The 24,215-nt window shown below is 43.8% G+C and overlaps 1 protein-coding gene across 1 annotated transcript; it reads left to right on the top strand.

Moving 5' to 3' along the window:
• The first annotated feature begins 2,900 nt into the window (after nt 1–2,900).
• LOC308312578 (beta-1,3-N-acetylglucosaminyltransferase lunatic fringe-like) lies at nt 2,901–16,744 on the top strand. The gene is made up of 8 exons (XM_080759229.1): nt 2,901–3,463; nt 8,732–8,780; nt 11,496–11,598; nt 12,023–12,176; nt 12,646–12,731; nt 15,141–15,300; nt 15,421–15,506; nt 15,947–16,744. The coding sequence occupies exons 1-8, from the start codon at nt 3,062–3,064 to the stop codon at nt 16,011–16,013; spliced, it is 1,107 nt and encodes a 368-aa protein (XP_080615355.1). The 5' UTR covers nt 2,901–3,061; the 3' UTR covers nt 16,014–16,744.
• The last annotated feature ends 7,471 nt before the right edge of the window (nt 16,745–24,215 follow it).

Genomic DNA, 24,215 nt, shown 5'->3' with positions numbered 1-24,215 from the left:
AAGGGCATTCACATTTTGGTGGCATACTTGCATGGTCATAAGACTAGCAAAATCTCAGATTTTCAAGTGGATGCTGTAATTCAGAGATGTAACTGCATGGCGGCCAGCCTGTGTAATAATTTATTTGTACTGTAGGTCATTAAAAGGATTTGAAAACCCAGTGAAGTTCAGCCAGCACCTGTGTTTATACAGTATGTGACCTACTAGTTGTAAGGAGTCTGACAGATGCATCTAACTGGAGAGTTATAACAGAGAAATAGAGGAGCTACTAAGGGTGGGAGATCGAGTCCATTACAATATAATCAAGACCGGATGAAACAAAAGCATGAATGATACTTTCCAGATCTTGAGCGGTGAGAATGGATTAAATGTGTCTGCGTATTGGGTCCTCCCCGAGTCCCCGTCACTCCAGCTCAGTGAACATAAAATACAATTTCAGGTCGGAATATGAATTTAATTCAATCAGGATAGAGAATCCATACAGGTAAAGTGAAGACAAGTGAAGTTGGAACTAACAGAAGTGTCCTTGAAGTGTCCAAGATTAGAAGGAAGGAAGTAGGGAAGGGGCCCCGGAAGCAAGGTTAATTAAAAAAAGGGAAAAAAAGGCTGCCAGTTCCATGAAAGCACCAAGGTTCCAAGAATCTAGGTTGGAACCAGTTCTAGAACCAAAGTTCTTTAGGTGGAAAAGGGGCCAGACAGACACAGACAAACAGACAGTGGGACAGTCTTGTAGGATTCTCCCACGCGGAAAGCTCACGGACTGAAGCTTTAAACCCTCTCAGTATTGTTAGAACACGTTTACAGTGAAGGCTGTGACATGCAGAATGTAAACGTTATATGTCAATGCAACATTTTTCTTTTTATGTTTTGGTACTTTTGGCTTCAAGTGTCTCCCGGCGTGTCACTTAACGTGTTGACATGAACTGTCACAGGGATCCCAGCAACACTGTACCGCCTGTATGTGCACAGACAGACAGGCCGCGTGCACGTGTGATCAGCTCTGTATAGCACAGATACACTGCATTAGAGATGGCAGAACAGACGACACATTGTTAGAGAGGAAACATTCCTCGATCGGATAGGTCTGGATTTGTGAGTGAGTGTGTGTGTGTGTGTGTGTGTGTGTGTGTGTGTGTGTGTGTGTGTGTGTGTGTGTGTGTGTGTGTGTGTGTGTGTGTGCATGTGTGACTGTGTGTGTGTGTGGGGGGGGGTATGTGCGAGTAACATGCTAGTTGGCAGCACTATACACACACTCGGATGTCACGGTCCTCTGTAACATCTGTCCGTGAATGGACCCGCCATAATTTGGGGTAAAGGAACGTCAACGCTTGCTCTCCTGCAAGAATAAACTGCTGCTTTCATGTTCCACCAGCGCTCTATGACAACATTTACACACCATGATTCACTGAGTTACGTACTGTACATGTGCACACACTGAGACGCAAACTATAGGGACTAGAGGGAAAGAGAGAGACTGGCTCGGCTTGAATCGTTCTGTCAGACCTGGGCCTCCACTATTATTAACCCAGAAACGTTCTGTCAGACCTGGGCCTCCACTATTATTAACCCAGAAACGTTCTGTCAGACCTGGGCCTCCACTATTATTAACCCAGAAACGTTCTGTCAGACCTGGGCCTCCACTATTATTAACCCAGAAACGTTCTGTCAGACCTGGGCCTCCACTATTATTAACCCAGAAACGTTCTGTCAGACCTGGGCCTCCACTATTATTAACCCAGAAACGTTCTGTCAGACCTGGGCCTCCACTATTATTAACCCAGAAACGTTCTGTCAGACCTGGGCCTCCACTATTATTAACCCAGAATCGTTCTGTCAGACCTGGGCCTCCACTATTATTAACCCAGAATCGTTCTGTCAGACCTGGGCCTCCACTATTATTAACCCAGAGCTAAAGTAAGGCTAGTTAAAGAAGGTCACAATGTCATGGAAGAAAGTACAACTTCACGCTATAGGAACAACTAAAATACAACAATCTAACAATGACACGCAGGAGTCTACAACAGGGCCGTAGGGTTACTAACTTACTATACTACAGGGGGGGGGGGGGGTCGCTAAATCTTAGTGTGATAGGATAAATGTTTAACATTAACCACTTGAACCCTATAGCATCCAACTTTAGCCAAAAATAGCAGATCTACAAGCTCAAGCTATTTTTGGCAAAGAGGTTTGGTGTAGAGGGAAAACGAGAGTGAAAGTACTATTGATGTTTTAAGTGGTTAAATGTCTGAAAGTAAAGTACACGTCGTGAATCCAAACACTGATCTATGAAGCTATCTATGAAATCTATGAAAAAGTTAAATATGCAACTACACAATTCTATTGGATATGTAGTGCGGTCTCTGCCTCATCTCTTTCTCTATTAGGGTTTTACTTGGCTGTTGAAAGAGAAGGCAAGGCAAGGGGGGACTTCTATGATCAATAGAACATGCATGATGTGGCAGTGAGGTTTGCGGTTATTTAGTAACATACGTCATACTGTATGCCATTAATGCTTTGGTAATATGAGAATGCTTGTCATGCCAATAAAGCATTTTTGAATTTGAGTGTGTGTACTGTGTATGTGCGTGCGTGCGTGCGTGTTTGTGTGTTTGCGTGCGTGTGTGAGAGAGAGAGAGAGAGAGAGAGAGAGAGAGAGAGAGAGAGAGAGAGAGAGAGAGAGAGAGAGAGTGAGGGGGGAGTGAGAAAAGACAGACAGACAGACAGACAGACAGACAGACTAGGTGGATAGTACTACTGGCAAGGGAGGATGCTCAACCCATAACGCCCACAACAGAGCCATTGGCTCAACAAGTTGAGGGGCCCCTCCCCCTGGTATGACTTTCTCACCCTGCCATAATAAAGTTAAAGTCACCAACACTCAGACTGTATTATAGCCTACATGAGCTGCACGGTGGGAAATGGAATAGATACAATAGCCTAGATTAAACACAAGCTGAGTGACTGACTGTAGACCTGTTTGATGCTCAAGAAGAGGAGTTAAGGGAAGGGACATGACCTTGCCCTGTCAGCGGGTGAAATTATAATTAATAATCAAGTCGAAATGTCTAAAAACGCCTGCAGATCAACGTACAGCCTCCCCTCAGCGGGCACCGCCGTCACAGCAGCATCCCTCGTGTTGACCGTGATGCTGGTCGCCTCCAGGCACCCGATCAGCCCGTGGCTGGATGCCTCGACGTCCCTCGACCCTCCGGACAGACCGGTGGGTGGCGGATCCTCCGGGGAGAAAGTGAAGGTTTTCTCGGCGTACTTCAGCAAGTTGGCCCGCGAGAGGAGAGCGCTCGGCGGCCCCCCGCGGGGTCCCGGCGTCCCCCCCGGTCCGGTGGCGGTGGAGGGGGACCTCTCACCGGACCACCTGTTCATCGCCGTGAAAACCACCGAAAAATACCACCGCCAGAGACTGGACCTGCTGTTGGACACCTGGATGTCCAGGAACCTCAGACAGGTACGAGGGTGCCTGATGATCATGTCTGTCTGAACAGAGAATACAATGACCTGGTTGGCAAATAGGCAATAGCCTGCCGTAGACGTATTGTACCCGGCCATAACACAGCCCCGTTTGGGGGTGAACGGTTCCAAACGGTTCCAAACTCAATTGTTACCTGCCGCCTGCCGGGGTGATCTTCTTAGTGCGTGAAAGTGTAACAAATTGACAGTATCATGACTATCATCAAAAGCAGCTGGACAGAAAGTTTCTGTCATAGAAAAAAATTGACAAATCAGTAAATTACCAATCCGATATAGTTATCGGATCGATAGCCTACTAACCTGTCAGACGGCCGGGCCACATGCATTTTCTGACAAACTGATTTAACAGTTAAATGATTAAACTAATTTAGGGTGCATTGGCTGCAGCCTAAGAGAAACGTATAGCGTTGCAAGAACGTTTTTATAGATATAGGCTTATTATAATTTAGACTTTTTACGCAGGATACGACGTGGTGCATCGTGCATGGCTACTCTCATCTCCGAGGTCTCTCAAGTGAAACTGCAGCCAATAAAATCACATCGCCAACACTGTTTATTAGGGCCATCTAGAGGTCCATGTCTAGAAGCCCCCGACCTGAGAGCAGCCACCATAGAATGTTATACACCCCGTGAAACGCGATTTGTTCCACTGGCTCTTTCATCCTAGTTACTAGTTACTTACTTTCATTGGTTTAGTTAATGGTAAAACACAAGCTGGCGCCTCTAATCTGAAAACCTGGCTGTCTTTTGTCATGTAAGAAAAATAAAACAATTAAAGAGGGGGAGGGGGGGGGGGGGGTAGAACAATAATTGACTTTCATTATGTCTTTCTCCCATTGTCCTTGTATCATATGGTCATTCAAATTGAATGACTGGCCCAATAATATAACCATATGAAGGACATAATGGGAGAAAGACATAATACAAGTCAGAGGCAGGCAGAACTCAAGGGAATAGTACTGGATTGTTCAAGTCTCATCCTGCGTTTGTGTTCCACTATAAACCCTACTGTACTGTAGTGTTGACATGTAAACACATGGAGGTAGAGAGCTTAGTGATGATCACACAGCTGATGTGTGTGTGTGTGTGTGTGTGTGTGTGTGTGTGTGTGTGTGTGTGTGTGTGTGTGTGTGTGTGTGTTAATTTGTTTGTGTGCTCTCTCTGCTCTCATGGTCAGGTGTGTGTAACGCTACCTTCTTCCCAGACACGCCTCTATTACTGTGAGACTGCTGAGTAATGAAATGCCTCAGCATTTCACACACACACACACACACACACACACACACACACACACACACACAGTGTTGCTTGTGAAAATGCAGCACCCTGGGAACTCACCGTCTTTCTCATGGAAAGTTGAAAGGTGTGCGATCACGAGAGTAAACAAGCGCGTACACACACACAAACGCGCGCGCGCGCGCACACACACACACACACACACACACACACACACACACACACACACACACACACACACACACACACACACACACACACACACACACACACACACACACACACACACACACACACACACACACACACTCAAGTGAGAACTTTCCATTGACTACACATACAGAGACTGTATGCCTACATAATAATAATAATAATAATAATAATAATAGCTCAAATGTATATAGCGCTTTTCTAAATACCCAAAGCGCTTTACATAAGAACACAAGGAACAGACTTTATTAGGAAAAGAAAAGCAAAACATAACAGTTACAACAACAGTACAAGGTTAAAAAGATAAAAGGATAAACGAGGGAAGGGGGGACATCTTAACCAGGCCTCAGCTGGGGAAAGCTATCCTGAAGAGGTGGGTTTTGAGTGAGGTTTTGAATGAGAGGAGAGAGGGAGCAAGTCTGATGGTTGGGGAGTTCATTCCAGATTTTGGGGGCCGAAACGTAGAAGGCCCTGTCCCCCCAGGTGCGGTACTTGGCCTTGCGGACCTTCAGGAGGTTGGCTTCACTGGACCTGATGGAGCGGAGGGGGACATATGGTTCGAGAAGATCGGAGAGGTAGGGGGGAGCCAGGTTATTGAGAGCTTTGTAGGTGGTGAGCAGGATTTTGTAGTGAATTCTTTGTTTGACGGGGAGCCAGTGGAGGTCGTGGAGGACGGGTGTAATGTGGTCTCTGGAGCGTGTACTGGTGAGCAGGCGGGCAGCTGAGTTTTGCACGTGTTGTAGTTTGTTGAGGACTTTGGAGGTGGTGCCATTGAGGATACTGTTGCAGTAGTCAATCCGGGATGTGATGAATGCGTGGATGAGGGTTTCGGCAGCAGGGAAAGTCAGAGAGGGCCGGAGGCGGGCGATATTCCTGAGGTGGAAGAAGGCGGTTTTGGTGATCTGGTTTATGTGGAGGAGGAATGAGAGGGTTACAGATGTGGGGGGAGGTTGTAACAGTGAAGCCATCGATGTTGAGGGTGAAGTTCTGGGTGGAGCTGGTGAGAGAGTTAGGGCAGATGAGAAGGATTTCTGATTTGTTGCAGTTGAGTTTAAAAAAGTTATTTTGCATCCATATTTTAATATCAGTGAGGCAGGTGGTGAGGGTGGAGTGGGTGGCAGCAGTGATGGTCGTAGTATCCAGTGATGAAGGCTGGTTGACACGATACAGTATACTGCATATGAGTCTCATCCACTGATAAACTGTTCAAAATCCATTCATATATCCATTGACGCTACAGTATATGTACATCCATGCATATACCGGTACTCACTAGTGATAACTATATTTACTGATAGAATATACATCATTTGAACTCGGACCACGTACAGGTGACTAGGATCAGACTTAAGTCTATTTATTTTATTTAAACTTTATTAAACTATAAACAGCCCTGTGTTTCACACTTACTGCTGTTGCTGCTGCGACACCTGGCCAACGTGCAACAGCGTTGCATTTGTGAGCTTACAGATCCGTTTTTGATCTGCTATTTCTGCCACATGACAGCCGTGCACAAGTCATTATGAATCAGTCAGAATTCAAACCCTAAACCTAGCAGATCTTTGGCCCGATCGAACAAAATCTATGCACTGTACAATGCTGTCTAATCTGAAACGTTTCCTTTTTGTTGTGTAGGACGCATACCAGTCTTAATAGTGGTGCCAGCTCACGGCAGAAACATCTAAAAAGATGAGTCTTAAAAAGACAAAAGAGTGGCCGCACACACGGATAGCCAAAGTGCCGATTATTTATTAGCCACGCAGAGTAGGAACCAACGTTTCGGCAGATGCAACTGCCTTCTTCCTAGCTTAAGTATTAACCACAAAACAAAGCATCTTCTCGTGTGATGAGTGGGACTTGGAACTTGCTGGAAACATGTCCACACAAGGTCTATTTCTCAAATTCTGCAGAGACATTAGGACCTCATAAATATTGTAATGCAATCACTCACTCACACACACACACACACACACACACACACACACACACACACACACACACACACACACACACACACACACACACACACACACACACACACACACACACACACACACACACACACACACACACACACACACACACACACACACACACACACACACACACACACACACACACACACACACACACACACACACACACACACACCCTGCCTCAGTGACTGCTGCTGTTGTCCTAGTCTTAACTGTAACACCATTTCCTGTGTTGTAAAACTCAAACCCTGGCAAACTCTCAGCCTTCCATTCACCCCCAGCCACCCACACCCGCACCACCATCACCCAGCTCCTCACGAGGATAATATATACTTGTAGAAAATCGTCTCTGTCGGGTGGAAACCTCACATATGTCCAAAACTGTAACTTTTCGGGATTCAAATTCCCAAGGTTTCTGTCACTCAGCAATGGTATACTGCTATAAAATATATTTTGGAGTTGCATTGTGGACACACACACACACACACACACACACACACACACACACACACACACACACACACACACACACACAGCGGCTGACTGCTCTCCAGGGGTTTAAGTGGCTCAACGAAAGATTGACGAAAACACACAGCTGGTTGGTCGCTCTGCCGCTCTTTTCTACAGCTTCCCTCTCCAACTCTCTCTGTCTGTTTCCACATAGGGGTGAAAGAGATGCATTCTAAACGTCACTATTCTTTTGTGCATGTTCATAATTTAAATGTTTTGATGTTAGCCTGAGTTAGTGTGTGTGTGTGTGTGTGTGTGTGTGTGTGTGTGTGTATGAGGGGGGGAGACAAGTAAAAGTACTGCATTCAGTAAAGGATCAAAAGTATTGGCAATTTGGCATCAAAATATACTATACCAAAAGTAAACGTATGTCCCATTTCACAAGTTCAATGTGTATACAAATCTTTTTAAAATAGCACATCTACAAGCTCACAACATGTCGCAACAATGGATCGACTAATGCCCTTACAACAGCACCTGTGTTAGCTGATTAGCTAGCAGCGCTGCTGGGTTTGTTTAACCAGGGGGACAGCTCACTTCCTATGGAGTGTAGGGTCCAGTCATTCCTCCCCACCCTGTCACTCAACACTTACTATGTACACACACACACACACACACACACACACACACACACACACACACACACACACACACACACACACACACACACACACACACACACACACACACACACACACACACACACACACACACACACACACACACACACACACACCGTGGGCCGCGTCAGCTGCTGTGGAGCTGATAGACAGAACAGTTACCTTTGTGTTTGGCTCTGATCCAATGTCAGCACTGACGTGGTGTGTGTGTGTGTGTGTGTGTGTGTGTGTGTGTGTGTGTGTGTGCGTGCGTGCATGTTAGAGCCTGACTGATGACAGAGCTTTGGGTCCAGTCAGCTGATCCCAGTCTTATAGATCACAGATGTGCAAATGTGTGTGTGCAAAATTATTCCAATTAACTTGAAAAATTGAACTACAATTAATGTATTTAACCACATACAGTATGTCCTGTTGAATATTCTTCCAAAAGTAGAAGATTTTTCTTTTTATTATTACTACTGAAAACGTTTTCTAATATTATTAATGATGACATGCTCAAAATAGGAACGGCAGGTTGAAAGAGGTAAAGAATGGGGAGAACTCGGCTGCATTATTGCCCGTAACGAGTTAATCAAAAAAGTAAAATAATGGCCAATATATAGCGATATATCAGGATTCAGTGTGTGTTAGAGAGCCAGGCTAGTTTGACGGAACTTTAAATGTACTGAATTCTTGTGTGTGTGTGTTTCACAGACATATGTGTTTACTGATGGAGAAGATGAAAAACTGAGGAAAAAGATAGGTGAGTCTCTCTCTCTCTCACACACACACACACACACACACACACACACACACACACACACACACACACACACACACACACACACACACACACACACACACACACACACACACACACACACACACACACACACACACACACACACACACACACACACACACACACACACACACACACACACACACACACACACACACACACACACACACACATTTTGCTGAGTAGCTGTGTTATGAGGGATTGGATCGAGGCCTGGGAGACAGGAAGTTGACACTGTAAAGCAGGAAGCAGGGTGATGAGTGGACAGAAACACAGGAAGTTCTTCCAGTGGGTTTACAGTGCAGTGTTTATCATTGTCTTGCACAACCTATTCATTTACACAGAATCATATTTCACTTTGGATTTTTTTTACTGTCGATTAAAAACTCCAAAAATATTCCAATAAGAGAGTTGTTATGTTCTTCAGACAGCTTTGTGGTCGTAAGTAGGGCTGCTAATCTCCGTCAGCGTTGGCTTGATCGCAACGAAATTGTATTGCATGATGGGGCAGAACCTATGCCTCAAATTATTCAGGTAGTGTGTGTGTGTGCACAGTTTCGCTGCCAGCAAGTCACCGGTGTTGGAGATTAGCTGTTCACAGACAGAATGACGGACGGATGGACAGAACGCACTCCTGCAAACTTTGGCACACTCCTGCAAACAGAACGGGACAGACGAGGTCCCCATTTAAACAAAATGCCTCAAATCATGAACACAGCGTGCAATTTCTGTCAAATATTACACGTACATTCCCTCTAGGCAGAGGAAGAAATGCCACTTGAACATTTTCTAATCAGACTCATGGTGGCGTTATATCAGGCCGATTCGTGTTTTTATCTATAAATGCATCGATCTGCGTAAAACTTCCCTAGAGGCCAAGGAAAAGCCTTTGCCCTGCATTTTCACATCTGCCTTTACAGCGACACCCAGGAGGCCGATATTTGCTAAACACATGTCTTTATATTGCTCCCACAGATTTTGTCCAAACATCACGCAAATCGGTACACATTATCTCTATATAGTCATCTGATCAAGACATCTGTCCGATGTTCACATTCCGATTGACTACAATTTATAGGCTTTCATATATTGCAGGAGCATTTCGTAACAAATATGACACAAATCATGAACGCAGCTCTTGACTGCTGTGAAACTTTGCACGCACACTCACAGTAGGCCAAGAAAGAACCTCCACCACCACACATGTTTCACCTCGGCCTCATGGTCAAAAGTTTCTAGTTTTTCTCTGTTGGTCCACATCAGCAAAGCACATTATTATCCTATAAAACGTTGTCTTTGTCGGTTCAAATTCAAAAACATCAAAAGTAGCAGATTTACAAGCTCAAAACCTGTCACTTCGCGTCACGTTTTGAGCTTGTGGATCTGCTGCTTTTGATGTTTTTGTGTGACATGACTGTAGTATGATCAAGGACAAGTAGATCATTCATTTACGAAAAAAAGGAAAAAAAAGTTAGAATATGGAGAATCAGATAAGCGGTTTCTGCCCGACAGCAACGATATTCGTCTCTCTCTTGACTCATCTTTTGATATCTGGTCTCACGGCTGGTAATGTTCCATCAGGAGGACACCTGATCAATACTAACTGGTAATGTTCCATCAGGACACCTGATCAATACTAACTGGTAATGTTCCATCAGGAGGACACCTGATCAATACTAACTGGTAATGTTCCATCAGGACACCTGATCAATACTAACTGGTAATGTTCCATCAGGACACCTGATCAATACTAACTGGTAATGTTCCATCAGGAGGACACCTGATCAATACTAACTGGTAATGTTCCATCAGGAGGACACCTGATCAATACTAACTGGTAATGTTCCATCAGGACACCTGATCAATACTAACTGGTAATGTTCCATCAGGAGGACACCTGATCAATACTAACTGGTAATGTTCCATCAGGACACCTGATCAATACTAACTGGTAATGTTCCATCAGGAGGACACCTGATCAATACTAACTGGTAATGTTCCATCAGGACACCTGATCAATACTAACTGGTAATGTTCCATCAGGAGGACACCTGATCAATACTAACTGGTAATGTTCCATCAGGAGGACACCTGATCAATACTAACTGGTAATGTTCCATCAGGAGGACACCTGATCAATACTAACTGGTAATGTTCCATCAGGAGGACACCTGATCAATACTAACTGGTAATGTTCCATCAGGAGGACACCTGATCAATACTAACTGGTAATGTTCCATCAGGAGGACACCTGATCAATACTAACTGGTAATGTTCGATCAGGACACCTGATCAATACTAACTGGTAATGTTCCATCAGGACACCTGATCAATACTAACTGGTAATGTTCCATCAGGACACCTGATCAATACTAACTGGTAATGTTCCATCAGGAGGACACCTGATCAATACTAACTGGTAATGTTCCATCAGGAGGACACCTGATCAATACTAACTGGTAATGTTCCATCAGGACACCTGATCAATACTAACTGGTAATGTTCCATCAGGACACCTGATCAATACTAACTGGTAATGTTCCATCAGGACACCTGATCAATACTAACTGGTAATGTTCCATCAGGACACCTGATCAATACTAACTGGTAATGTTCCATCAGGAGGACACCTGATCAATACTAACTGGTAATGTTCCATGTGTCATTGATTATCAGGAGGACACCTGATCAATACTAACTGCTCCTCCGCACACAACCGCCATGCTTTGTCCTGTAAGATGGCTCAGGAATATGACGCCTTCATCAAGTCTGGCAAGAGGTACGAAAGAAACACACACACACACATGCGCACGCACGCACACACACACACACACACACACACACACACACACACACACACACACACACACACACACACACACACACACACACACACACACACACAGTCTAGTTTGCAACACCATTGTATGACAACGTGTAAACCAGGGCTTAAAATTGGGATGAAATCCTTGGCTGATATTGCAGTAGTTTGTAGTTTTCCGGTTTAGGTTAAAAACTACAGGTATGGCAGACTGCACTGCATAAGACTGTACGGTACACCTTGATGTAAGCAATACAGCTGCAGGCAGCTATAATCAAATGAATACTGGGTGTGTTAATACAATGTGCATTGACATTACTGATGATGTGCTCAGGTCTAAATGGGTTAAGTGGATTTAACCCTAGTGGGTGTTGCGTTTTAGGTGGTTCTGTCACGTCGACGATGACAACTACGTGCACGTGGATTCGCTGGTCAGAGTCCTGTCCCGCTACAGCCACACGCAGGACGTGTACATAGGCCGTCCCAGCCTGGAACGACCTATAGAGGCCCTGGAGAGGCTCGGCACCGCCCACATGGTATGTTGTTCACCCACACATCTTGCTGTCCAAAGCGCTTCTTATTTCCTTCCGGTTTAAAAGTGCAATAGACAACATTCAGACACTAGATGTCACACACAACAACACTACACCTCTGTGGCATAAGGTTCCTTATTTCCCTATGTAATGTCTATAAGGCAGTACACATGCAGATTGCTCCATTCTAACATGACACCTGTTCACAAATGACTGTTTAGGGGTGTGGGGGATAAAACGGAAGTAACTGGATAATGGCCGCTGTGAGCTAAACAAAACAATGTTTTTTGGGGGGTAGAAAAGCAATACATTTAGTCAACACCTTTTTCAAAGCTACGTGGCTGCATTATTTTCTGTTTATTATTACCGAAATGATCACTATGACCTTTAAAGGCAGTGGTTTGACAATTAGACACCAGAGGAACAGTTTGAACCCTAACTGAGACATTGTGGTGTTTGTCGTCGTGTTCAGAAACAGGTGCGGTTCTGGTTCGCCACAGGTGGAGCGGGGTTCTGCGTGAGTCGTGGCCTCGCCCTCAAGATGAGCCCCTGGGCCAGGTAAACCACCATGACATTGTCACAGTACTTAAATATTCTATATATTAGCTATAGGGGCACTGTGGCTCAGTCTGTAGCGCTGTCGCCTCACAGCTAGAAGGTCCTGGGTTTGATTCCCGCCATGGACGCTGGGGGCGTGTTCTCTCCTCTGTCATCAGTGTCCATACCCTAGGTGGGGTTGGCGAAAGGGCCGTTCTGTGTGGAATTTGCATGTTCTCCCCGTGTCACCCAAGGGTAGGTACCCTCACAAAAAACGTGACCAACCCCACTGTTACTGACATGCAGTGGTGGGCATGATCGTTACTTTTGTAAGTAACGTCGTTAGTTTACTGGATTACTGCCCATAAAACGAATCCCGCTAAATTACAAATTAACTTGTTAGGTAATTTTTACGTTATTTTCCATTAACCGACAATAGAAACCCATTTTGTAATGCTTGCGCAAGTCGGTTACATTGTATTACTGCCTACCGTCATTGCGCCGCGTTATCACGGCCCATATTAATTAACTGTCTATATGGTTAAAAGAAACAATGATATACACCATACTGACCATAGACAATATCCCCTTTACAGCTCTCTCTTTATTAACGAATATAATTCGCCAGACTGGACAGAAGATCAAAAGATATGCAATATGCCATGCACTCCAACAACAACAACAATAACAACAACTTGTGGGTCCGACCCACATATGAACTAGAAAGTTTATAAGAAATGGCACGGCGGCCATCCTTGCAGTGACAGTAATAGTACTGTAGAATGAGAATCCTGTAACCTGTTCATGTTATTTTGGGGGGGCAGGCTGGGCAGCTGATGTTGATGATGAATGATACTAGCCGTGAAACTTATACAATTAGTACTCATCTATGACGCCGCCACGGAGAATATACCATGTTTAACGTAATTCCAAAAGTGTGTAGTGTGAGGATTGAAGCCAACAGCGGGAAACAGAACCAGGGTTTGAGCCCAAATATGGCACCCGTTTATTTAAACAGAGGTTTTTTTAAACAGGCAAAACAATATTTCATCAATCAGGCAGCTGGGCAGGGGCAAACCATAACTAAGACTGTTTCATGTGAATTAACTCAAATGTCTTTCATCTCAGGCCTTTCTCATAAACAGGGGGGCGGGTAGGGTCCTTCCCCGGGTCCGCCAATATATTATAAGCCTTACTTTGGGATCCCTTTTCCCAGTGGGGGGGGGGGTTACTGTTACAGTCTTTGGTAACACACGCTGCGATTGCACGCCTTGTATCCAGCCGAGCCCAGCGGCATCCGTACATCAGAGCATCATAGTATAGCCTACGAGGTAGGAAACACACAGTCAGTCTGGTGCAATATGTCAGTACAATATTAGTGAGGAAATGTGGACTCGCTTACCGCTAGAACCGCACGCCACCATCACCGGAGAGAGCTGTCCGTGAGAGCAGCGAGACGGAGTTCTTATATTTGTTTGTGAGGCTGCGCAGGTGTTCCTCATCTAAAGGTTTCGCTCAGGTAATTTGGGAAGTACCTGCCTTCGATTACGTTGCCCAGCCCACGGCGCTTTGCTCCGCCTCGCTCGCTCTCTCTCTCTCCGGGGCGCCGCCGCTGTGGCGCACGGTCCCGCCGCGAGACGCCACAGTAGCCTACATTGTTTAAGTCAAAGATGCATGGTTTTTTATGAACTTTGGCTAAAAGCATGTTGTGTTTAATTTATTCCACCACCACGATAGCACTTCTTGTTTACAACTGTCGGCATCACAACTAGTCTGTGGCTGTCATGGCAGCTGGCTACAACTGAAACGGACTTCCTCTTCCTCTTCAGAATATAAGCTACTTGTAATACTAGTTTTTTACAGGATGTAGTAGATGTATAGTATACACATTACGCACAGAAAGAAGGAGAAATATTATTTTTAAATCTTGCCAACAAAATTAACAGGGACACATTATAGAAATAAGGATAACTTTTTTGGAAACGTAACTACCGGTAAGTAACTAGCTAAAGTAACCAAAACTAACTCGTTAGGTTATTCCGTTACCAATAAAAGTAGTCTCGTTATATAACGCCGTTATTAATAGCGCCGTTACACCCAACACTGCATATTTATAACCTTCATATTGGAACATAACACTATTATTTAAGTCTCTCAGAAGGATCCTAAAAGTACCCAACAGCCATTGCTATGCCATGCCAGAACATCTATGCATTCACTTAGCCCAAAAACATCCCCATCTACCAAAACAAACAGTGAAAACTGAAAATACAACAAGAGGGCAGTGTGTTTCTGCAGGTAAACACCACACTACTCCAGTGGCTGATAACTGCAGAGGGAAATGATAATGAAGACTTATTTTTGTCTTTCAACTAATTGTATATCTCCTTGTCTCTCTCTCTCTCTTTCTCTCTCTCTCTCTCTCTCCAGTGATAATGCGTTCATGGCCACCGCAGAGCGCATTCGTCTCCCCGACGACTGCACTGTGGGTTACATCATCGAGGCTCAGCTGGGAGTCAACCTCATCCGCTCACCTCTGTTCCACTCTCACCTGGAGAACCTGGCCCAGGTGTCCGACATACACAACCAGGTACACACACACTCACGCACATACGTGTGCACGCATGTAGACACGCATCGCATGCACAGAGACACAGTATGTCTGAAGTGTAAGCCTAATGAGTGTGTTGTTAATGTTTCACCCAATCAGGTGACTCTTAGTTACGGCACAGTGGAAAACAACAGAAACACCGTCAACATACGAGGCCCTTTCTCGCTGCAAGAAGATCCTACTAGGTAACATACCGTTTGTGTGTGTGTGTGTGTGTGTGTGTGTGTGTGTGTGTGTGTGTGTGTGTGTGTGTGTGTATGTGTGTGTGTGTGTGTGGGGGGTATTGTTTGATAGATAGACCTCCAGTTTGTGTCTAAATGGACGGGTGTGACAATAGTGCTTTATGTATGTTTATAGTGTATACTTTACTGCCACATTTTCCTGGCTTTGTTTATTGTGTGGGTGTGCGCGGTGCGCACAAGTGTTTGTGTGTGTGCACTCGCGTGTACACCCTTTGTGTTTTCATGTTCTTATTTTGAAAGTCCCAGCAGGCTGGTTTCCATGCATTGTGAAACTCATTTCCTGTGTGTGTGTGTGTGTGTGTGTGTGTGTGTGTGTGTGTGTGTGTGTGTGTGTGTGTGTGTACGTACGTACGTGCGTGTGTGTGTCCCTCTCTGTCTCACAGGTTCAGGTCTGTCCATTGTCTGTTGTACCCAGATACTCCGTGGTGTCCCAGCCTCCAGAGACTATAAAACCACTGTATATGAGACACATATGGACAAACTTAGAGACGGAGGAACGGACTGGAGGGAGAGGACAGAACAGAACAAGCTCAAGTCTGTCCAGGCGAGCTCTTCTCCTGCAGTGGGGAAAAATGGCTTACAGCTGTTCCCCCCGTAGATGAATGAAAGGAGGCTTCACATTGCCTGGAAACCAGGCAACCAGATCTCTGCTCCAGAGCTGGATAGACTTTCGTACATCTTACAGACAAATAATGTCTGAATGTTGAGATATGACCCCGGCGTTCAGGACACTACTCTGACCAACGGAAGGGCTATTTTAGGGCTGGAATAATAAGACAGTGGTTTGTCAAATTTGACTCCTGTCTGACCCTGTGAACCTGAAAGAAAAAAACTGCAAAGGGAGCGATACCGATTTGGAGATCTCTGTTGCTCTCGTTTAGGTGACTTCAGGTACCTATTTGTGTTATTTTGTTTTAAAAGTCTTGTAGAAAGCGGGCAGTATGCAGTACTGCTTGCGGAAATGAAGTTCCGAGAAGTCGTAAGAACAAAAGGATGTGAATGCAGAGAAAACGAACAAAGGTGGCTGTCCTTTTTGGCACTGCCAAGATTAGCTAACTACTGGTAGCTGAAATTCCTGCAGATTACAGTAGTGTGAACACTATGTGCGAGTGGCAGTGGTGGAAGTAGCAATATAAAAATACTCAAATTAAATTTACTCAATTTATTCACGAAAAAACAAACAGATCTATAAGGTCATAACGCATCACTATGTGACATATTGTGAGCTTGTAGATCGGCTATTTTGGAATAGTAGCCTACAGTACATTTAGCTACCAAAGGACTTCAGCTTTGGCAAGCCGAAATAAAGTCAACTCCTAAGTATGCCGTCCCCTTTAGGCCTGAGGAAAGTACTGCATACATAGGATGGACAGAGTTGGGTCCTTCTGACCACAAGATGGAAATAATGTACTACTGTTGAGTACACAGAGTGTACACACACACACACACACACACACACACACACACACACACACACACACACACACTCTCTCTCTCACTCACACACACACGCAAGGCACACACACACGCAAGGCACACACACACTCACACACACACACGCAAGGCACACACGCAAGGCACACACACACACACACACACACACACACACACACACACACACGCGCACGCACACACACGCGCACACACACACACACACACACACTTTGTCCATTAGCGCCTTCTTGTTCTCTCTTTGACCCTCTGAAACCTATTAAGTCTGATTCACGTTTTGGCAACCAGACGACGCTCCACAATTATTTTCAACAGATTTTCTTTCCAACTGCAAATAAGTGATGACCACACAATGTGTCAACACTTGTTTCAGTGGCAATACAGTAGGATATGTCAGTTTTCTGTAGAGCGACAATACAATTACAGAACAAAAGCGAAACATCAAATTTGACATTTGAGATTGTGAACTAAAAGAGAGAGAGAGCTGTAAATGTATTTATGCATGAATATTAAACTATCAGGAATATAGTAAGCCTGGAGCCATATGCGCATGAACGTAAGGATAAAGCACTAAAATTAGTATTTTTCTTTTTTCAATCTATGTTCAATCAGTAGAGCAGTAATCATAAAATTCATTTGGACTATTTTATTGTTTATTGCGGTGGATTTTTTCATCCATTACATAATAATGTAACACGTATACAATTGACGCCAGGAAGTACAAAACGTGTTTGTTTGAAGTTAGTTTTGCAGCGTTGTCCTTTACATGGTTACCCTACTCTGAGGGGAGAACGGTGACTGAGCACTTTCTTATTTTACCGCCACAGGCGGAAGAGAATGAAATAATAACTCACAGCCATCCTGCAGAAGTAGGAATGTTGTATTTTTTAAGTAAGACAGTTATGTACAAAACAAAGCTAGACGTACTCATACAGACGCCACAGCCTCTGCTTGAGTTATATACCGGTATTCTTTAATATGAACCACTGAATTTGTTTCGGTCATTACAGTATAACCTGCTTTTATTCCATAGCAATATCTATTATAGGCTTCAAATGTTTTATATTTCTACAGTCTGGAAGAAACCACCTAACACCCAGCTCAAGTGGAGTTTTGTCGAAGCACTTTTTTATGCTTTCCATTGGTTCAATATTTTTTTAACCAACACCGGGTGTTCAATATCATTGAGTTATGAGAAAATAAATAAATGGAGTAATAGGTGGTTTCTTCCGGACAGCAACAAATTATGAAGAATCCTGCTTGGGAGACGGTTGTGTAACAGAAATGTATTCCATTCTGATGTTCACTGATTTAATGACTCATATTGAGTCATCCTCTGCCTTTGAAACTGTCGTTTCAGAGCCGTGACTCCATTTTATGACCTAGACATACTATATTCTGAATTCAGACATTTAACCACTTTTATCTTAACATCCCATACAGTATGTCTTGGTTGTTGTTTTTTATTGTCAAAAATATCAAAACTAGCAGATATATTTTAAGTTAAAGTTTCAATCCGTAACTTTTCTTAGTGAATAAAAAGTGAAAAAATCTTTATGGTAGAAAGTGTGTTAATACAATATAGCTAGTACAACAGCAGTGGTTGTAGGTGGTCTACCTGCTCTTTGATCCTGTGGTCGGATAGCTAGGACCACTACACTGGTCCACAAGCTAGGACCACTACACTGGTCCACAAGCTAGGACCACTACACTGGTCCACAAGCTAGGACCACTACACTGGTCCACAAGCTAGGACCACTACACTGGTCCACAAGCTAGGACCACTACACTGGTCCACAAGTTAAGACCACTACACTGGTCCACAAGCTAAGCTAGGACCACTACACTGGTCCACAAGTTAAGACCACTACACTGGTCCACAAGCTAGGACCACTACACTGGTCCACAAGCTAGGACCACTACACTGGTCCACAAGCTAGGACCACTACACTGGTCCACAAGCTAAGACCACTACACTGGTCCACAAGCTAGGACCACTACACTGGTCCACAAGTTAAGACCACTACACTGGTCCACAAGTTAAGACCACTACACTGGTCCACAAGCTAGGACCACTACACTGGTCCACAAGTTAAGACCACTACACTGGTCCACAAGCTAAGACCACTACACTGGTCCACAAGCTAGGACCACTACACTGGTCCACAAGCTAGGACCACTACACTGGTCTCAAAACACATTCTACCCAAACTGACTACACAGCTCAAAGGATAGGACATATTAAACTGTAAATAGTTATGGATTGCAGCTTTAAAGCAAAATGGTATCCCTCGTAAACTCAAACGGTTGTGATGAACCAGGGTACATGTAACCTCCAGTATCTGGACTGTATATAGGGATCACTGTTTAAAATAATATGCTAATTAAAATGTTTTGAACATTTTGCAGTCTGTTGACTTGGGTGTGTTTTATTGCCTTGAAATGTAAGATTGTATAGGCCTATAGGGCTGCAACTAATGACAATAAAAAAACAGATTCATCTGTTGAATAACCATATGATTATTAATGTGGTTAATCCATGTGATTATTCCACAGGTACAGTATGATGGTACCAACATAATGTAGGTCTTTTATTGTGTTTCAGCTCAGTGGTGGCCGCCATCTTTAAATGGTCCATTTTGAGGGCTTAGTGGCCATTTTTAAGCTTTACATGTAGCAGATTTGGATTCAGCACACCTTAATACCCCTAAAAAACATACAGTGTAATAAATGAACACGTTTTACCTTTGGGGTTCAGCTTTTTGGAAAACGGACCTATATGGCAGAAATAGCCGATCTACAAGAGCAGTACTTCATGTTTGATCTTGTTGTGAAGCAGAACAAACAAGCCGGCCGAGAGATCACAGGTGTATTTATACTGTGGTGATTGCAGCAAGGACTAGCTGTAGTGAATGGAGGCAGGTGTAGTGGATAAGGGTGATTGTGAATGGGGAGTGGCCGTGGCCTGTGATAAGCAGAGGGTGGTCTCTACTCCTGAACCTACATTGAACACAACTACATTAATGCACATTATAACAGGTTGTTTCGAGGAAGCAATCTGATTGGTTGAAACAGCCTTCTAACCGTGCTTCAAACCAGCATCATGGAATGTGTAATCAAAACAAAGAACAGCTGCTTAGCTCTGTTCTCCCAGAGGGTAGCAGACTCGGTGACTATAGGCTAGATAGTTTCTTGGGACTTTTGTGGTCGTAGTGGCTACATCTGATCTGTCATATGTTTTTTCAGCGATTATCTTAGTTTTAAGGGTAACTTAATTGCAATATTACACTCGAGGGGGTGCTTTAACATCATTAATGCACTTCTGCGTTGCTGTCGGAACTTGCCCGCAGCACGTTAAACCATGCCTTCTCATGTAATATTGCTTAATTAATGCACTAATGCAACGGCATTAGGGGCTATATAGACCAGAGCTACATACACTGATTCCCTAATGTATATGTACATATGTGTCCTGGGCGCGGCCCGTTACTGAGGTGTACCATTATGCGCAGCAGCACTGGTACAGGGCCTACAGGGCACTGCTCCTCGGTAATGTTCTCTAGGCCTACTCTCTAGACTCCTCCCTTCCATTTCTAATCAACCAATAATAATAATAATTAATAATATCACTCCACCCAAGATGCTCCCCATGTTCTAATCAATCAGCTAACAGGCTAAGATCTTCAGGCACTAATCACCTAGCCTGGCTTGGCCAGCCTCATAGCGGGGATTCACTGAAGATTCCTCCATTCCTATGAGTCTGGCCCCGCTAGGCTACCAATCACCCAACTAGGCTTCAACAGGCCACTCACTCATAAAAGCATCTTCCTGTGCAGATAAAAAAGAGATTACAGAATGTGCACCTTCTGTGTGACTGGAAATCAAAAAGTGACAGCCTACTGCTGAACATAGGGAAAATGACAGAAACACACACACACACACACACACACACACACACACACACACACACACACACACACACACACTTAAATACTTCTGTGGCCCTGGGTATTATGCATGTGTGACCTGTCTGGTCTCCTTCCAGTTTGAATGGACCACAGGGAGCATAGACAAACACTTTGTTTTGACTCTATGCTGAGATTGATGAGTGTTTGTTGAACAGAGCTGCACAATGACTCCATCTACTGTCTGCACTTGAAACTGCACGCTGGCAGAAGTTGGAGACAAAAATTCAGCCCTACAGTAGATCTATTATTTAGCACACCTGGTCCTGGATGAGGGAAACAAGCTCAATGCTCAATGTTATCCTCGTAACAGCAAGTCATTCATTTCTGTATAGAGTTGATATAATTTAATATATTAGCTTACAGTCAAATTATACTACACTACAGTATTTGGCTCCACCTGCTCTATCTGCATCTTATTTCGTAAACTGACAGGTAAGGTAAATCATTGCAAATATTTTGGAATGTGAAAAAGATGTGAAGAAGAACCTTGTCAAATCAAGTAGCTATTTATAGCTAGCTTGAGAGTGACCTAGCTTTACATTCCATTTAGTGTAACAGTTTGTACAAACATTGGATCCATAGCCTGGGAAGGCTTAAGGCACCTTGCTGTGTGTCTTCCCCCCACCTTTCTCCATATTTTCTGTCTACAGACTGTGATCTGGAAATAAAACAAAAATATCTAAAACATTGGATCCAAATTGGATCATCTGTGGTAAATATTTAGAAAAAAGGAACAAGATCCATAAGTCAAAAATACTGCAGAAGGGCTTCAACCCATAATAAATGTTGCTCAGCAGAGATGTTCATAAAACCCTGGCTCCATAGACAAAACTTCAAAATAAAGGTAGGCTATCTTATCATGTTGAGAAAACTACTCCAGTCCAAGAAGACCAACATCAATGAGCAACGTGACCTTTCGAAGAAGGGGCCCTATAAGTACAGTAGGCAATAGCCTGCTGTACTTACTACTATACACAAAAACCTTTTTTAATTTAGTGTCAGTCATTCGTTTTGTGCAAACTAATTTCCCAGTGCAGAAGCACATTCTATATAGCCTAACCTAAAATACATTTGTGCATGCACTTTGAACCTGGTGTCACTATTTTGGGTATACCATAGGCAAACAATTGAACATATTTTCTTTTAATGTAATCTACAAGCCGAACACATGCAAGTGTTGTGACTGTGAGCTTGTAGATCGGCTATTTTCGCCATGAACACTGGTGCGGGTTGAGATTGGGACTAGCCCATTGGCGTGTTTGAAAACCACTGCTGTAGATAATGGTAAAGTTATGCCTATTTTCTGGTCATGTACACGACGGTTAAGATGAGACGCACAAGCAGAACTCCCGTTCCGCTGATGGAGAGAGGCACCAGGACTCCACCTGGGTACGATAGTCAACCTCCTTAATGTCCCCAACATCCAGCCTGCTTCCATTGCCAAAGAACATCTCCACACGTAATGTCCTCAGTGAGTTTGTAGCATATAGACTGTAAAAAGTCAAGTAGTTCACAAGAACACCTAAGTGTTCACCTAAAGAATGCATTTTGGCACATAGGCTCTGCAATAACTTGTGGAATAGTCAGTGAATTTGAGGAATGGATAAGTGATACACAAGAACGCAACAAAGTTTGGGAGTTGTCAGACAGAAGCAATTTAATTCTCAAACTACAGTGCTAGACAAGCCAATGATCAAGTCTACCCTCTGTAAATGAGGGTATATGCGCGTGGCATCATACCCAGAAGTTATGCCGCAACACCTGAGAGAGTGGCAAAAGCTACTTTCTGGCCTTGACAGCCCATACAGAAAAGTCCTGATTGCATTTAATTCACTTAGCAACTCTTTCACTTTATGCATGCCCTCTATTCATCAGAGTCCAACTACCAAATTAGAATGCAAAGGGAACAATTATTTTTGGGTACAGTAACATTTTGCTTGTTTGTATGCATTCTGTGATGAGTCAGCCTGTGTAAAATGAAATTCAAGCAGGGGAGCAAGAAAAGTATTGTTGTGAATTTTATTTGACACTTTGATAATTAAAATTCAAGCAATGATTGCAATATTCCATTTAACTCTTGTATGCATTCTCCCAGTGATCTAGGAAGTCTGCATAGTTGTCTGGTTCTCCTTCCACCATCTCAGGCATTATCTTGCTACCAACATCGTCAACCTTCCAAGCGGGACTAGACACTATATTTTTGGATGCTGTGAAAGAATATGAAGACATGTTTTACAGCAAGACTGCTTGAGTATAAGAATCCGCTGTAGCATTAAATAATTTCTTGTACATTACAGGAGAAGTAGCATTTCACTTTTGTACAAGGCCACTGGTTCTTGAACCACTTCTAGAAAACTGGGTCAGCTCAGTACAGATCTTGTTACTGAAAATTGGGGCCCATGGATGGACATTTGCATTCATTAATTTGCACCATCCCATTCAAACATAAAGGAAAATGGCTCATCTACATGTTGCTTCCTTGCTTCTGGCCTTTTTTGGTGAATGTTGGATTCAAGTTCAACAGAACTAGTAAACTTACTCCTTGGCTGTAGTGGGGAGCAGGAGTCAGGACAGCAGGCGCATGCAGAGTGTTTGTTATACAATTCCCTCCACCTAAGGAGGGGAGAGCAACTTAGTACATTTTGGCATACAGAACAATCTCATATTACTGCAAACGTGAACTAACCTTGAGTTTCTCAAGTCATAATTGCATGTCCTTGAACTTGGAGTGGCTTCCAATTTCCCCACACTTATGTCACAATGCAGGTACATAAGCTGCAAGCAAAGGGAATACATGCATCATTAGTCCATCATTTACTTTGATTCCCCATGTTACAGCAACTACAGCTCAGACGATACCTTTGATGGTTCACTTAAAGTCTCCTTAAATCTGAAGGCACCAATGCAAAACTTTTGTACAGTCCTTGGAGTGTTTGCAAGGAGCTTGAACTTTGACTGTCCAGTCAGCATGCCATCAGTCATACAACTGTAAGAGAAATGTGTAGGAGTCAGGCAAATGTCAATATGGATGTTCCTGAAATGGCAAAGCATTTTGAAATTACCCTTGGTTGGCAATCACGGTGTATTGCGGTGTGGATCTTGGGTCTGGGACGTCAGTCACAAAGCACTCGTTGATGTAAAGCCTATCCCCTGACTTTGGAGAAGACAGCACAGCCTCAAAGCACATTGGCGTTCCCATGGTGAAGATGTTGACATCATTCCCTGATTCTGG

Source organism: Protomyctophum bolini (assembly GCF_963924005.1).
Source record: "Protomyctophum bolini genome assembly, chromosome: 3".
In the NCBI taxonomy this organism is placed as follows: domain Eukaryota; kingdom Metazoa; phylum Chordata; class Actinopteri; order Myctophiformes; family Myctophidae; genus Protomyctophum; species Protomyctophum bolini.
This window is presented reverse-complemented; position numbering and strand designations above follow the sequence as displayed.

Excerpts from the sequence above, each read along its gene's own strand:
- LOC308312578 (XM_080759229.1), top strand. The coding sequence starts at position 3,062 with ATGTCTAAAAACGCCTGCAGATCAACGTACAGCCTCCCCTCAGCGGGC. Across the intron at positions 8,781-11,495 it reads AAAACTGAGGAAAAAGATAG|GAGGACACCTGATCAATACT; the intron begins GTGAGTCTCTCT and ends ATTGATTATCAG. Across the intron at positions 12,732-15,140 it reads AAGATGAGCCCCTGGGCCAG|TGATAATGCGTTCATGGCCA; the intron begins GTAAACCACCAT and ends CTCTCTCTCCAG.